The 18,062-nt window shown below is 42.0% G+C and overlaps 1 protein-coding gene across 3 annotated transcripts in view; it reads right to left on the bottom strand.

Moving 5' to 3' along the window:
• The window catches only part of LOC145418541 (eukaryotic translation initiation factor 4 gamma 3-like), a 536,301-nt gene that overhangs the window by 104,815 nt on the left and 413,424 nt on the right, over positions 1-18,062 (bottom strand). For all 3 annotated transcript variants that reach the window (XM_080286907.1, XM_080286908.1, XM_080286909.1), the window contains one exon: positions 11,803-12,841. In XM_080286907.1, the coding sequence (XP_080143033.1) occupies positions 11,803-12,841 (1,039 nt within the window). The remainder of the gene's footprint in view (positions 1-11,802; positions 12,842-18,062) is intronic.

The following is an 18,062-nucleotide window of genomic DNA, read 5'->3' as shown; positions in this document are numbered from 1 at the left end:
GTGCAAGAGACACAAGAATATAAAGGAGTATGGATCAGTTGGTTCAAGGACTGTGGGTAAGACTGAAAGTAGGATAACAAATGTCAGCGATAGTGTGTGTATGTGCCAACGCAAGATCGTTCGAGCAGAGTGAAAGAAGAGCTCTAGGCAAATGTGGAAGTGTGCATGGAAAAGTTTGAAAGGAATGAATGATTTTGACTGGAGATATGGATGGAAAGGTAGGAAATGTGAAGGTGGATGGAGAACTTGGTGAGTGGGATGTACCTGCAGAAGAGGGTGAGAATGGCAGTCCTCTAGTGGACATTTGTGCAGGGAGTTGGTGACAGCCAATAACCTCTTTAGGCACAAAATGATACACAGGTACACGGGGTAAATGATGAGATGGGTGGGTGGTGAAATGAATGAATAATTGTGTGTGTGGATGAGAGAATGCAAAGGTATGTAATGGATGCAAGAGCATACAGAGGTTGAAGGAGTGAACTTTCTGACCACCACTTGGTGGTGATGAACGTCAAGGTTTGAATGCAATGGAGGAATAGAAGAAGGGAAGGACAGGAGGAAGTAGTCCATAAAATGAGGGCAGTAAAGTTGCAAGAGGATGGAAAGTGGAGGAGCAACTGGAGAAATACGATTTGGAGGAGATGGGGGAGGTGGAAGATGCATGCAAAACATTCAGAGAAGAAATCTGTGCAGCATGTGAGGTGGTGTGTGGGGTGAAGTGAAGACAAAAGGGAGTGCAGGGAACAGCATGGAGGAATGGAGGGGTGAGACAGGCTGTGGCGCAAAAGAAGGCATATAGTGAGTGGATGGGAAGCAGGGGCATGGAGGAAGTTGATAGACAAGAGAGAATTATATGCAGAGATGAAAAGAGAGGTGAAGAGATTGGTAAGAGTGTAAGAAGTGAGTGGATGAGCAATTTGGAAGGAATATGAGTGTAAAAAGGAGGGAATGAAAGAAAATGTTCTGGAAAGAGGTAGAGAGAGTTAGACAGGCGATAAGGAAGTCAGTTGGGGAGTTAAAGATAAAAATGGTAGATTGCCGGAGAAGAGATAAAAAAATGAGCCGATGGAGAGAACACTTTAAAGAACTGTTGAACATAGAGAAAGAAATGCGAGTAGAAGTGGATGAGGAATGGCTGGGAGAAGGAGAGAGGTGAGAAGGGAGGAAGAAATCAGTAGGATGGAAACATAGGAAGCACTGAAGAAAGTCAAAATGGGGAAAGCACCAGGAACTGACGGAGTGTGTAGTGAAATGATGACGCATGAGGGAGAGATAGTAGTAGAATGGATATGGAAGATGTGAAGATTGGCCAAGGAGGAAGGTAAGTCCAGGAGGATTGAAGTCAAGTTTAATTAATCCCCTGTACAAAGAAAAGGGGAAAAAAGAAGTGTGTGGAACTCATAGGGGCTTTTGTCTTCTGAGTACAAGAATAACTTGTGTTTGGATACTTACTGACAGAGTTAGGGAAAGAACAATGGAATTAGTTGGAGAAGAACAGTGAGTTTTCAGAAAGGAAGAGGTTGTGTTGATCAGATATTCATTATTAGGTCTACTGATGTATGCTGATGATGCAGTACTACTTGCAAACACCAGACAAGATCTCGGAAGACTAGTGCAGAGTTTTGTAGATGTCTCTGAGCATCGTGCCTTGAGAGTAAAGGCAGAAAATAATAAAGTGACGGTTACTGAGAGAGAAGGTGACTCCCAGTGTGATGTTACACTGAATGGAGAGAGACTGGAATTAGTGAGAGTTGAAATGCCTCAGTACAGTGATAGAAAAGAGAGGAAAATGTGCAAAGGAAGTGGAGAGTAGAGTGACACAAGGAAGGAAAGTAGCTGGTGCTATGAAGGCCTTGATAAGAAACAGAGCTTTGATTGCTGCAGCAGTGTGAAGTATACGGATGTGAGACTATGGTGTGGCATGAAAATGAAAGGTCAGCAGTAAAAGTGGTGGAGATGGGACTGTTGAGGAATGCATGTTGTGTACAGAGAGTGGACAGGATACAGAATAATGTGATTCATTAAAGATGTGGAGTGAAGAAGTCTGGGGACACCAGCGTTTAAGAGAGTGTGCTAAGATCGTGTGGTCATGAAGAGAGAATGGATGACAATAGAGTGGTGAAAAAGGTATACCAGAGCGAATTTGAAGGAGGGAGGAGGCGAGGTAGGCCATGAAGGTAGAAAGATATGGTGGATGAGTATGTGAGGAAAAGAGGTATGTAAGCTGATGAGGGGAAGTTAACAAGAGATCGAGCTAGCTGGATGAATTTTGTGCAGAGACAGGCATGACCAGGGATTCATCACTCCTTTTTAACATGACAGTGTTCAGATTGACTGTGTCTGATAGGTATATATGACGCTACAAAATGTGGTGAAACCTTTTGGTGTATCAAAAGAAGCCAGGATTCCATGGGCCTGCTGACGAATGAATGGAATGTGGCCAATTTAACTAGGCAAACTTTGGCTGTCTGGACGCTGCTACTCCTCACCCTGCCCTTGGGTGGGTGAGGAGGTCCGGATGATGTCTATGATGATGATGAATGAGTGGAAAAGTTTCTAGAAAAGGGAAAGAAGTCATATGTAGCTTTCAGGGATTTGTAGAAAGCACAAAAGCACATGACAGGATGGATAGACAAGGAATGTGCAAAATATTAAGAGTATACAGAGTAAACGGGAAGTTGTTGAATGCTATGAAGAGTATGTATAAGGGTGCTAAGGCTGTAGTGAGTGTGGATAGCGAACCAAGTGATTTTCCTATCTGAATGTTGGATTGAAATATGGATGTGTCATGTCTCCATGGTTATTCCATCTCTCTATGGATGGGGTTATGAGAGAGTTACAAGGTGCTGCAGTGGATGTTGGAGCAGCCCTAACGAGAAAGCAGTGTTTGGAAATTTCCTGTACTGTTGTTAGGAGAATATACTGTATTGTTAGATGATGGCTGGATGAATGGTCAAGTGAAGACAAAAGTGAAATGCAAAGCCTGATGAATGAGTTTGGGAAAGTGTGTAAGAAACGGAATCCAAAGGTGAGTGTAGGGAAGAGTAAAGTTATGGCCTTCAAAAGAAATGAAGTCACTGAATGTACAGTGTGGCTGAGCGATGAGGAAGTGGAAAATGTTAGTACATTTAAATACTTGGGTACTGTGATGAGTAAGGATGGAAGTTTGAAAGGGGAAGTGCTTGAAACAGTACAAGGAAGAAAGGTTTCTGGTTCTTTGAAAGCAGTGGTAAACAATATGGAAGAGAGCATGGAGGTTAAAAAAGTCACTGCATGATAGTATTGTGAAACCAACTCTAATGTATGGAAGAGAAGCTTGGACCATGCTGGAAGGACACAAGTCAAGAGTGAGAGCAGTAGAAATGAGTTACATGAGAGAAGCATGTGGAGTAACATGGAGAGACAGACTGACAAATGAGGATGTGATGAAGCGTTGTGGTGTGGGTGTGATAGAAAGAGTCAGGAGAAATACACTGAGGTGGTCTGGCCACATGGAGAGGATGGAGAGTGAGAGACTAACGAGAGAGTAAGTGAGGTGGAAGGGGGGAGAGAGACGGGGAAGCTGAGGACGAGATGGAAGGATGGTGTGGAGAAGTACGGTATATGAGAGAGGGGGTGTGTGAGATGGAAGCATGCCAAGTGAAACAGCAGGGGAGAGGGCACCATGGAGGTGATTTGTTTGTGGCCAACCCTAACGGGATTAAGGCATCTGGCAATAGACAGATCAGTAGATAAGAAACAGTTTATATTACTGTACAGTTGGGTAATCATTCAAGTCCAGGGTAACTATGCCAACTACCTGAACATAACCATTATACAAAAAGTTGCCAAAATTTGTAATCCTCATTGAAATTTAACCAACTAGAATTTCTTTACTATTCCATATTCTACAAAATCCCTAAAATTCACCAATTTACATTACTATGTACTCTTTTTGAAGAAATATGTTTATTAATATAACAAAAAACATTTGCTGGAAATGCTATGGTTAAAGCTAAATGAAAAAAGATGCCAGCATACTTCAAAATGCTGTTAGTAACTGTGGTCAGTATTATGTTATGGAAGTCATGTGGATTTGCAGCTTTGAGCATACAGCATGTACTGTAGTACCTTGCATGCACCAATGTGGCAACTGCACCAAGGTTGCATGGGGTAACTGAAACCATGATATTAATGCATGTAATGGCAATAATAACTGCTGAATATATTTCCCTAGTGATAACAACTAGCAAATGCACTTTGTTTATTTAGAAGTACTGTGAATTCAAGCAGTAACCAGTAAGATGGTGAAGACTTACAACCCACTACTGAAACAGTAGAGGGTGATTATGTTCACATACTAGCCATGGTAAAGACTTCTATTATATAAGTGTTACACAACTTGACTAAGCCAGAAAACACTACATAGGATGTTTGCTTTTTTTTAAATAACAATAACAATCTGTGTGGTATGGTCACAGCATAACACCAAGTGAAGGCTCAATCTTCCCTAAACATTATGGCACAAAGGGCATACTTACACCATACATAATCCTACAGTCTCACAGAAACACAACCTGGTTTCATATTCAGTATGGCAACCAAATACATTGTATCATATTTCTCCAAGTTTCCAAGGAACACTGGTGAGAAGGCTAAGTGCAAGAGTGGTACAGACACCACAACCGGCAGAACCATCCTCAAATACAAATCACAGTAAGCAATCTGTAAAATCCTGCTTTTAAACTGACACACACACAATCTCTCATAATGACACTTGAATGATAAATACAATTAAGCTCATGCCTCATATAAAAGGCCTCAAGCTGGTGAAAAGTCTCTGCCTCAGCCTTGACCTCATGGTTACCTAAAAGTCTCTGCCTTCACCTCGAGGTTCAGTGAAAAGGGCCTACCTCAGTCTCTGCCTCAACATCACAGTTATGTAAAAGCCTCTGCCTTGACGTGAAAGGATTGAACTTGCTGGTGAATCTCTTGAGTGTGTGGAAGAGTTTTGTTATTTAGGAGACATGTTGTGTGCTGGAGGTGGGGCTGGAGCTAGCTCTGTGGCTAGGGTGAGAAGTGGTTGGAAGAAGTTCAGGGAGCTCTTGCCTCTCCTGACATTGAGGGGGCTCTCCCTACGTGCTAAGGGGTCTTTGTATGCAGCGTGTGTTAGGAGTGTAATGCTGTATGGCAGTGAGACCTGGGCAGTGAAGGAGGAAGACATTCGCCGGCTCAGACGTACAGAAATGACAATGATTAGGTGGATGTGCAGTGCGTCCCTGAGTCCAAGGCCTGGAGGGGCTGGGTTTACAATGGAAGAGTTGAGAGGTAGGATGGGACTGGAGTGTATTGGTGTTGTGATGAGGAAAGGTAGACTGAGGTGGTTTGGACATGTGGAGAGGATGGGGGATGATAATTGGGTGAGGAAGGTGAGAAGTGTTAATATTGGGGGTGGGGTTATGAGGGGTAGACCGAGAAAGACATGGGACGAGGTCATTAAGTGTGACCTTAGGGTTAAGGGACTGAACAGGGAGGCTGCAATGGATCGTGCAGTGTGGAGAGCCGCCATTAGGTGACCAAGGCCGACACATGCAAGCATGTTGGAGCCTTTAAAAACGAAAACGAAAACGAACTTGACCTTAAGGCCAGATGAAAAGAATCTGCCTCTGCCTCAATTTCATGGTTATCTAAAAGCCTCTGCCTCAACCTTGAAGTCTGGTGACAAGTTTCTGCCTCAGCCTCACATTATCTACAAGCCTTTGCCTCTACCTCTACCTCGTGGCCTGAGGCTTGGCCTAGGTCCCGTGCCTGATGGCAGGAGTTTCATTCTGCACTAAATTTTGTACTTGTTGATGTTGTCAGTACATTTTCATTAGATTTAACATTAATTCTGAGTATGCTACATGATTTTCAAATACCGTATTTCATGATCTGTTCCCAGCACAGTACGATTTTCTATTTCTCTCAATGTTCTGTTCTTAGCAGTGTTAATGTTTGCTAGAAGGCTTAAATGCCACTGGCAAAGAGCGTGATGTACAGAAAATACTTTTATATAAACAGCATGATTGTCCAAAGGCACGGGGCAACTATGCCATCATGTTTTCCCATATACAGTACTGTAAGAGTGAAATAATTATTTTGTGCAGCGAGTCTGCTTTCACAGTAAATTTTCTCATAAATATCCCTACAACTTCAAGCAATAAACTGAAGCGAATCACATTTGTTCCTTTGTCATTATTAAAATAAATAAATAAAATGAAAGGGCTCTCCCTACGTGCAAAGGGGTCTTTGTATGCTGCATGTGTTAGGAGTGTATAATGCTGTATGGCAGAGAGACCTGGGCAGTGAAGGAGGAAGATATTCGCCGGCTCAGACGTACAGAAATGACAATGATTAGGTGATGTGCAGTGCGTCCTTGCGTCCAAGGCCTGGAGAGGCTGGGTTTACAATGGAAGAGTTGAGAGGTAGGATGGGACTGGAGTGTATTGGTGTTGTGATGAGGAGAGGTAGATTGAGGTGGTTTGGACATGTGGAGAGGATGGGGGATGATAATTGGGTGAGGAAGGTGAGAAGTGTTAATACTGGGGGTGGGGTTATGAGGGGTAGACCGAGAAAGACATGGGATGAGGTCATTAAGTGTGACCTTAGGGTTAAGGGACTGAACAGGGAGGCTGCAATGGATCGTGCAGCGTGGAGAGCCGCCATTAGGTGACCAAGGCCGACACATGCAAGCATGTTGGAGCCTTTAAAAATGAAAAAGAAAAAGAAAAAGGGGAGGAGGAGCATCATTACCCCACTGTATCGTATACCACAGCCTTCAGTGCAAAAAATGGTTCATCTGTTCTCCCGATCAGCAATGCCATTTGACCAAGATAACAATTTAAATAACCACAATGCAATATTAACAACTTCCACAATGCTACTGGGACTTTTTCTTTTTTCTTTTTTTCAAAACAATACTTTTTTTTTTTTAATTTCCATAATGTATTACATAATAAAAATACCATGCAAAATCACAACAGATACACAGTATGGAAACTAGTCCCATCATTCAATTAATGGTGTCACAGACCTATGCATTGTGCAGGGGCAGGATTGTTGATGCTGGAATAGTAATCGGTCCAACTCTGCCTGAGATATCTATTACTATGTTCCACATGCAGGTAATTATTTTTCCAGCTTGGGCCATCAATGGAGAATAATAATCAATTGGTAACATTACCTGAAGCAACGAAGTATAAGGTTGGAAATGAATATGGGACAAGCATTCAATTTCCTGAATTCTCCTCATAATGACAGCCTATCAGCTGGATAAAAAAAAAAAAAAAAAAAAACTCAGGTCAGCTCAAATTATAAGGTTTGGATGAATGCACAATAGTTACTATAAGGCAGAGGATCTCTCAACAGTATCAGGTGAAAAAAGCCAAGTAGGCATTCAAGCCTTCATAAATCTCCATTTCATCCCACAGGCTGCATGCACCATTAATACAAAGCTTATAACACCAAACTGTTATACAAGACAATAAAAACCCATTGTCTTCCTTCAAACACTTCACTCTAATGGTGTATTCTATCATTTTCTTCCTGCCTTCAGCCAGTATTAAATTTATGGAGCCTTTTTGGATTGCAGGGTTTAGATACATGCTTCATTAATTCCATAATCAATATGGATCTTTCTAAAGTTTGATATGCCTGGAGGTAACAATACTGTAATAGCTACAAGACACATAATGGACTGATAGGGTTCATCATCATCCGGACCTCCTTTCCCATCCTACGGCAAGGTGAGCAGTAGCAATGTCCAGACAGCCAAAGTTAGCCCAATTCAATGTGTCATGCATCCATTCACTCATCATTCAAGTTCTCGAAATCCTCGCTCCATCAGATTGGCCCATCCAAATTTCACCATGTTCTGTAGCTTTAAATAAACCTATCTGACAGAGCCAATCTGAACACTGTCACATAATAATGGGGTGCCAAATTCCTGGTTATGCACTTCTCCACAAAAAATTCATCTAGCCAGCTCTATCTTTTGTCAGTCCCTTAGTCTCACCAACTTCCATACCTCTCTTAATCACACACTCATCCACAATATCCCTCCACCTTCTTCTTGGCCTACCTCATCCCCTCCCTCCTTCAATTTCACTCAGATATACCTTTTTCACCACTCTATTGTCATCCATTCTCTCCACATGACCATACCATCTCAGTACATTCTCTTCAATGCTGGTGTCCACAGACTTCCTCACTCCCCATCTTTCACAAATCACATTATTCTGTATCCTATCCACACTCTGCACTCCACAAACATTCCTCAGAAGTTCCATTTCCACTGCCCTTACTCTTGACTTTTCATTTTCATCGCACATTATAGTCTCACATCCGAATGTTAAATTTGGCACCAACACTCCTTCACGTGGGCCTCCTGTAGCTGCAACAATGAAGCCTGTTTCTTATCAAGGCCTTCACTGCACCAGCTACTTGTCTTCCCTGTGTAACTCTACTTTCCACTTTGTTTGCACACTTTTTCCTCTTTTCTACCACTGTACCCAGGTATATGAACTCTCTCACCTATTCCAGTCTCTCTCCATTCACTGTAACATCACACTGGGAGTCACCTTCTCTCTCAATAACCATCACTTTACTCTTTTCTGCATTTACTATCAAGGTACGATTCTCAGAGACATCAGCAAAACTCTGCACTAGTCTACCAAGTTCTTGTCCGGTATTTGAAAGCAGCACTGCATCATCAGCATACAACAAACCTGAGATATTCCATCCATCACCATTCATTACCAATGCCATCCCTCTCTCCATTACTTGTGTTTTTACTTCTCTCATCATCCCATCCGTATGTATTTATAAATATATATAAAACAATCACGAGTACATCACACAATCTTGTCGCACGCCCACACTGATCGTGAACTATTCACTTGGATGCCCATTTACCAAGCATAGGGCTAGAAAAGAGGTTTAAAGGGCACAGTCTGAGTCTCAGAGACTTTACTTGATAACCTAAATAGAGCAGAATTGAAGAGTATGATATTTAAGGTAGCAAATCAGATGAAGAGGGAGAATAGCAATATCATACATGAGCAGTATGTGAAGAATGATGAAAGAAGGGTTGTGGTGAACAGTGGGGATACTAAGGATGGATGGAGGGCAGTACAGTTGGTTGTTAAATGAGGTGCTTTACTGGGACAGGAAAGGTTTGGAGCCAGCAGATCCAGTGTTAGGGCCCTAGCCTTTGATTGACGATGCTACTGTGAGCAGGGTAATAGGCAGGATGCAGGTGAGAAAGGCAGCAGTGTGTCTGGGTTGACTGCCGAAATGTTGAGAGCCTCAGGAGATATAGAGAGTTCAAACGGTATGATTAGAGATAAAGTGAATATTGAAGAGATGCAGTTTGGGTTCATGCCAGGCAAAAAGGGCCACTGATGCCATATTCATTGTTTGACAGTTTCACGAAAAATATAAAGAAGAGGGAACTGTGCTTTGTTTTTGTTGATTTGGAGAAGGCCTTTGACAGAGTCCCTATAGTGAAGGTGAAATGGGCAATGAGAAAGCATGTTATCGAGGAGTGGCTGGTTAGGGTCATTATGGTCCATGGATGTGGGTGCTTCCACCCAGGTAAGGGTGAATGGAGATTTGAGTGATGAGTTTTCCATGAATGTTGGTGTGCACCAGGGGTCAATTCAGAGTCTTTTGTTGTTTATCACGGTACTTGAAGCCCTCTCACACGACCTCAGAAATGGACTCCCATGGGATATGTTGTATGCTGATGATTTGGTGTTGACTACAAAGAGTGAAAGGGAGGTGGAGGAGAGATTTAGCAAGTGGAGGGATGGCATGGGCACAAGGGCTTAAGAGTAAATGCAGATAAAACATTAGTGATGGTATCTAGGGATGGTGACAGAACTGTCAAAGAGGGAGTGGCCATGTGCAATTTGCCACATGGGCATGGGAAGTAATTCCATCCTGTGTAGTGTCTGTGATAAGTGGGTGCATAAGAGATGTTTAGAGGCAGAGGCGAAATAATGCTCATTTCATGTGAGCGACGTGTCGGGGAAAGCAAGTGGAGACTTCCAGGTGTGAAGAGATTGAACTTGCTGGTGAGTCTCTTGAGTGTGTGGAAGAGTTGTTATTTGGAAGGCATGTTATGTGCTCGAGGAGCTAGCTCTGTGGCTAGAGTGAGGAATGGTGGGAAGAAGCTCAAGGAGCTGCTGATGACACTGAGAGGGCTCTCCCTCCATCCTAGAGGATCTTTGTATACAGCATATTTTAAAAGTGTAATGCAGTATAGTAGTGAGACCCGGGCAGTAAAGGAAGAGGATATTCGCAGGCTCAAACGTACAGAAATAACAATGATTATGTAAAATAACAATTATTATGTAACATATCTCCAACATGCACATCACTAAGCTCTCTCCACTACACTTAACCATCTCTGCATACACCTCATCAACCCCAGCTTCTTTCCCATTTTTCAGCAGCTTCACAGCATTCTTCACCTCTGCAAGTGTCATATTTCCTTGCACTGCATTCTCTGTACATCCCTAAAACCAATCATGTTAAGTCACTTTGCTCTTTCCATTCCCATTCATCAGACTTTCAAAATATTCTTTCCATCTAGTCCATACTTCATCCCCATGGGTCAATAATCTACCACTTACATCATTCACATTTTAACATTACTTTCCACTGTCACCTCTACATTTCTGCACCTCTTTCCAGAATAACTTCCTATTTTCAGTGTAAGTTGCATTCAGTTTTCTTCCAAGATTATCATTTACCTCCTTTTTCCTTTTTGCTAGTCTCTTTACGTGCTTTTTGCTCTCAATATATTCAGCTCTTATTTCAACTGAACCCCTGTCCTGTATTCACTCTAGCCACTACATCCTCTTTTCCTCCACAGCACTCTTAATCTCTTCATCCATCCATACCATACCTTTCTTTCTTGATAGGGTTAAATCAATTAAATACCAGCAACAACAAGATTAGGACCTCACTGGTTCATCACCTTAAAACCAGTCACCAGCTGCATTTTTTAATGGCTTCTCAATTCAAATGAAACTATACTTCACACACCATTTAATCCCTTCTCACAACACTGATATCCATTTAAGATAAGCAATAAATTCCTATACCCTGAGTTACATCCACAGCCACAAGTAAAATCCATCCATCCATCAACCAATCCTACTTTGCCCCATAAGAAGCGTAGGAGCCCGGGGCATGGAGAGTTGGTCCCAACAATTAAGATGCGTGTGACCAGCCTCACTCATCCCTGAGTGGCATTACGTAAGCAATAAACCCCAACCACCCCTTGGATATAAACCTACACAGGCTCAATCAGACTGGAGTGCCGTAATTACACACTAAACCACCAGGTGCTAAAATTTGGTTATATGGTTACCACCCAGCATAGTAAATGGTTTCCTGGTGTATAGGAAACCATTTGGCTTGTCACTCAGTGTAGCAGAGTTGCCCACAAGCAAAAGGAAGAGGAAAGAATGAAAGAAAAAGACAGAAGAGGGAGTGTAAAGTCACCCATAGGCAGAAGAACGAGGAAATAATTAAGGAAAGAAGACAGAAGAGGATGGAAAGAAAGAAGGATGGAGGAGAGGAAAGGGCAGACACCCAAAACAGCACTACATCAAGTGAGTGGATGGTGAGTGCCCCCATCTACCACCTTTATTTTGGGGAAAAAAAAAAAAAGCTGAAACACTGCTCCAGTCTGAAAATGAATTTATTACTTTTCAGAAAAAACACAGCCTTTATACTTTAAATATATTAAAATAAGGAAAGATGTGAACTTACCTTGCACTGACTGTTGTTCTGAAACTGGTTCCTTCTCCTTGGGTGAGGGGGTAGGCACAGCTGGTTTAGTAGTAGAAGTACTCTGCTTGGCTGGCAACTGAGGTTCTGGTTTGTTTGGAGCTTGATGCAACTCCTTCTCAGGTTGGGCTTGCACCTGAGCCTTGACATTACTCTCAGTCTTTACATTATCTGGAAGCTTCTGTGCTGGTTGTAACTGAGGTGGCTGCTGCTGCTGCTGCTGTGGCTGGGGTGGAAGGGGCACTTCTGCTGTCTGCTGAGGAGACTGAATTGGTGGTTGAGGCTGATGCACTGGCGGAGCCTGCTGCACCACTACTGGAGACTGGGTCTGCTGCTGACCAGGCTGCTGAGGAACTGGAGACTTCTGTTTTTGAGGCTGAGGCTGAGGCTGAGGCTGAGGTTGAGGTTGAGGCTGAGGTTGCAGTTGTGGCTGCTGCTGCTGATGATTATGATGCTGCTGCTGTTGCTGTTGCTGGGGAGGTGGTGGCTGCTGATGCACCTGCTGGGATGCCTGCTGTAGTTGTTGCACTGACTGAGGAGGCATCTGGGGTATTTGAATTGGGTGCTGTTGCAACTGTTGTAAAGATGGCTGCACTGGTGGCTGTGACATCTGTTGCAATTGCTGAACAGATGGCTGAACAGACTGTTGAGGCAAATGTTGCTGTTGCAACTGTGTTATCTGAGTAAACTGCTGCATTGGCATTTGCTGTGAGTCCTGTGGCTGTTGCTGTTTGGATTTTAACACTTCTGTTTCAGAAACTGTCTTTGCCATTCCACTGTCCACTAAACTGCTATTCACTGACTCTGCTGTATTTCCTATACTATTATTTAATTTTTCTCTACTTCCTTTACTATCACTAATAATAACAGTACTAGAGCTAGAGTCACTTTGTTTATTAGTCCTTGCTATATGGTCTGTTGTATCTGTATCAATGTCCTTTTCTGCTGCCTTTTTTGCCACTTCTTCAGCAAACTTTGCAGCTATTGCAGCAGATTCCGTCTTAGTTGGTGGTGTTGCACTCTGCAAATAAAGCAATGATTCTGTACTTATCCATAACTGTGAAAGAAATTGAAAAAAAAGGTCCTCTCCTTTGTACCAACATTTTGTAACTGCTGCAACAAACCAGAAATTATTTCAACAGGCATCTAATGAGCTTATATACATAGGCAGAAAAACTTATATCCCCCCCTATCAAATTTAAGAACAAATTACAGCAACATAAACCTAACCTATACTTCACTTTCTAAGAATGTGACAGTTGAAACATTTCCCAACATTTATTAAGCAGACATTAATTTACAATACAGAAAATACTTGCCTTGTCCTCTCTTCCAACATTTAGGTAGCAATAACAAACAACTCTATCTATCTATCTATCGCCAGACGCCTCAATCCCGTTTGGGGTGGCCACAAAAAAATCGCCTCCAAGTCGCCCTGTCCCCCGCCATTTCACTACCCTGCTCCCAACTCACACCCCCCTCTCTCATATACCTCTCCACCCCATCCCTCCATCTCATCCTCGGTCTCCCCCTCCCTCTTCCACCCTCCACCTCGCTCACATACACTCTCTTCGTCAGTCTTTCACCCTCCATCCTCTCCACATGGCCAAACCACCTCAGTGTGTTCCTCACAACGCTTCCTATCACATCCACATCAACACCACAACGCTCCTTTATATCCTCATTCGTCAGCCTGTCTCTCCACGTGACTCCACAAGCTCCTCTTAAATAACTCATTTCCACTGCTCTCACTCTTGACTTGTGTCCTTCCAACAACGTCCAAGCACAGAAATACGTCTCACCAGAAATCATAAAATCCCTTTACAGATGGTGCATGGTCAAAAGGACCAGTGTCCATTCTTCCCTTCAGACTACGTATGTTTCCAAGGGATGTATTTCAGGTGGTAAAATATAATTCTTTGCTCCACATTTAGTGTCATGTACAGTCTGCACATTGATGGATGGTTGTTATCATACATTTATATCAGTATTCTTTTGGCAACATGCAAGACCCACACTAATGAGGTATCAGACCTTTGGTAATGTTAATCCATGGTTTTATGTCATATCTAAAACTGTGTTTAACAATCTGGGGTACTGTACAGGATTTTAACCACTGATGTTGTCCCATTTCCCTACCAACATTTCTCCAGTTTATTCTTTAGCATAGGGATGTTTTTGGCTTGCATCAACATCTCTTCCATAATTCCCCCCCCCCCCAATTAGATATCAATTCTTCCTAAAATTAAGCTTCTTGTCATTCCATACCTTTCACAAATCATCCCTACCCTCATCTTCCAGTCCTCTAACACAAAAATGTTTCAGAGGGAATGAAAGTTAGAGACTGTGCTAAATAAAGCTGCACTTCAGAATTGCACACTGGGGAGGCTGCCAGGGAGAGTAACTGCACACTCCATGGGTTAAACCTCTACTGTCAACTAATGTGAGCTTTTACCATTCTATCATCCTCCAAAGCATCTAATCCTAGTAAAACCTTTGGTAATTTTAACACATCTACATCCCTAAACATGCACCTCTGGCTATCTGATCTCCAGCCCTTTTTATGAATCCTCTAGCAGCTTAATGAACAAAAATAAAGCTTACCAAAAGCAATCTTTACTGACTCCCATCATGATATCTGATGGCTTAGGACAGGTTTTTAGCTGTATTAACAGTTACAAGCAGACTTTTTATAAATAGATCAGCAGAGGTTTTATAGATCAGCAGAGGTTTTACTGAAGTAACAATTACAAGTTGTAAAAGTGAAACTGTATGCCTAAATGGATCCATGTTTATATACTAAAGGTAAAGGTGGGAGCATATGCCACAAGGCACTTAGCTGTTGTGCTCATCTCCATAACATAGACCTTTCAGCCTGTGGAGGGTTATTCACCCAATCAACTGGGACACAAGGCCACTGCATCATTCAGGTAACCACAGTTACCTCCCCTAGGTGTTACCCTAGGTACTCATTTACTTACCAACCCACAAAGGGTGGATAGGCACCTGAGTCAAGTGACCCCAGCTGCCCGCACCAGGATTCAAACCCTGGTGCTACTGGGCCAGCAACTTTGCAGTCAGTGATGCTAACCACTCAGCCACCACGGGGCATGTTTATATACTGCATATGTAAAAAACAGCACCTGTGCACATAAGGCAACAGCAACTAGCAGAAATATGACACTAAAGTACAGGAGTCCCAAACAATTTTTTTCTTTAAAAACCTGAGCACATAAGGCAACAGCAACTAGCAGAAATATGACACTAAAGTACAGGAGTCCCAAACAATTTTTTTCTTTAAAAACCTGAGCACATAAGGCAACAGCAACTAGCAGAAATATGACACTAAAGTACAGGAGTCCCAAACAATTTTTTTCTTTAAAAATCTTAATACATACTGCATCTCAGTAGTAACAATAGTAATACAGTAAAGCCCAAATTTTATGGAAATGTGATTTTCATAAAATACCGATTCTTTGAAATGAATGTAAATCATTTATTCATTCATCATATAATCCAGTGTTGCCCCATGAGGAGTGTAGAAGCCCAGGGCTAGGCAAGCTGGTCCTAAGACTGATGATGAGTGACCAGCCTCACTCATCCCTGAGTGGCATTACGTGAGAAATAAACTTCAACCATCCCTTGATAAAATATAACAATTAAAACCACTGATAAACCTCTCAAATCTGGCAGCACGTACTTGCAAAATATTGCTCCTTGCTCACACATGATAAGTATTACCTAATGGATGCTTCACACAGATTACTTTGGATCACCGAACTATGCCCAATGAGTTCAGAAATACCTCCGAGGTTAGCCTGCTTCCAAAACCAGGCTTTTCCTTCAACATTTTGAATGTTAATTAGGATCTTTATATTTAATAATAGTGGTGGGTGGGGGCGCTCACCATCCACTTAGTCGATGTAGTGCTGCTCTTCGATGGCTGCCCTTTCCTGTCTTCCTTCCTTCTTTACTTCCTTTCTCTTAAGCCCTTCTTTCTTTCCTCCTCTTTCTGTATATGGGTGACTACATTGAGTGAGACTCTACACTGAGTGACAAGCCAAATGGTTTCCTGCACACCATGAAACCATTTACTACGCTGGGTGGTACCCATATAACCAAACTATGGCATCTGGTGGCGTTGTGGGTAATTACAACGCTCTAACCGAATTAAGCCTGAGCCGATTTACATCCAAGTGGTGGTTGGGTTTATTGCTCACACAATGGCATTCAGTGATGAGTGCGACTGGTCACTCTCATCTTAAATGTCAGGACCAACTTGCCTAGCCCTGGGCTCCAACGCTCTTCACGTGGTAACGTAGGATTGGATGATGGATGGATGGATGGATATATAATGAAAATTTATTAATGCTAAGCCCCCAGAATGACCACAGGATTCACCAACATCATTTTTTCAAGAAGGACTGTTACTTCAATACAGTACAGTAAAACCTCACTATAACAGACTAATTGGGGCCCAAGCCATTCCGAAAAAAGCGAAATTCCTATAAAAGGGACACCCGGACTTCCTCCTGCTAACTCCGACTTTTTCCGATATATCAGACATTAGTCTGGATCGCACCAACGGTTTTTAAACTGTTTTCACTACCACTGCAGTACTATACTGTATTACACATTCACTACAATAATCAAATGGTATAATGTACAGAATAATACTGAACTGTACACTGATAAATATGTCTTTTATTTACCTTATTGTGGTGAACATACCTGAAGTAGTCAGAGTGTCCAGACCACTTCTGGCTTTATCGGACCTTTTCCGAAATATAAGAATTTACTCCAGTACCTCCTCGATTCCGAAAAAAACTAATTCCTTTCTATTAAAGTCCGTTATATAGAGGTTTTACTGTAATTAATATTAAAGTCCGTTATATAGAAGTTTTACTGTAATTAATATTAAAGTAGAAATTTCACATCTTCTAAAATACATATGAGGTGGTCAGTGAATCCAGAATGATGTGTGTCAGTAACAAAGTGGCGGTGTCTGAATGTACAAGTTCAGTCACTGTTTATGCAAACAATGTGATGTATTCTGCAATATTTGATGAGTGCTGCTCAGTACAGCAATATTTGGCATCAGTTTATTTCCTATGAAAATCAGTGACGTACTTTCGCATAGTATACTTAAAATAAATAAATTAATAAATAAATAAAGATCACTAGTTTTGATCAGTCATTACATCAGGCACTCACTAAATTCCTTAAAGTATAAAACTGTTTATTTAATGTTTTTTATCTTCTCAGTAATACTACCAAACACTTCTAATCTAACCCACAGTGAGTAATAACTGGATAATGTGACAAAAATATTTCTAAGTCACTGATGTGGAGAGGTGTTTATTGTAAAAAAAAAAACTGCCAAGGTCTTGGGAGACTATGGTCCCAAAGTAAGTGATGAAATATTACCACTAAAGTCCTGTATTATACATTTTGGTCATTTACAACAGTTTTAAAAGTTTATATTATCTACCATGGATTCTGTTTTTTTCTGAAGCAATGCATATAGCTGCTGAATAAAAACAGCTTCCTTATCTTTCTTCAAACCAGTTTCCTGCAAAATGTTTTTATATGAGTTTATGTATTTATCAATTACAAGAGCATAATTGCACAAGGCTGGTTATCCAGAGCTAGGCAGCTCCAGGAAGCGTCCAGCTTAAACTGTAAGACCTATTGCCAGATGCCTTAATCCCGTAAGAGGTAGCAACAAACAAATCGCCTCCAGGTTACCCTGTCCTCTGCCACGTCACTGTTCACACCCCCCTCTCATATACCTCTCCCCACCATTTCACTGCCCTCCACCCAGCTCACATCTACCTCTCCAGGCCATTTCACTGCTACCCCCCCACTCATATACCACTCCACTCCATCCCTCTATATTATCCTTGTCCCCCTCCCCAACACTCACATACACATTCCTCATTAGTGTCTTGCTCTCCATCTCTCCACATGGCAAAACTACATCTAAGTATTTCTCCTAATGTTTTCTATCACATCCACAACTACACCACAATGCTCCTTTACTTCCTCATTTGCCAGTCTGCCTCTCCATGTGACTCCACGTGCCCCAATCAAATAACTCATTTCCACTGCTCTCGCTCTTGACTTGTGTCCTTCCGACATGGTCCAGCTTCACTTCGATACGTTAGGGTTAGTACCACAATACTGTCATGCAGTGACTTTGTCACTTCCCTGTTCCTAATCACTTCTTTCAAAGAACCAGC

The sequence above is a fragment of the Coenobita brevimanus genome, chromosome 115 (assembly GCF_032717465.1).
Source record: "Coenobita brevimanus isolate Jiangsu-jjx chromosome 115, ASM3271746v2, whole genome shotgun sequence".
NCBI classification, from domain to species: domain Eukaryota; kingdom Metazoa; phylum Arthropoda; class Malacostraca; order Decapoda; family Coenobitidae; genus Coenobita; species Coenobita brevimanus.
The sequence above is the reverse complement of the archived record's forward strand: the minus strand, read 5'-3'. Positions and strand labels throughout refer to the sequence as shown.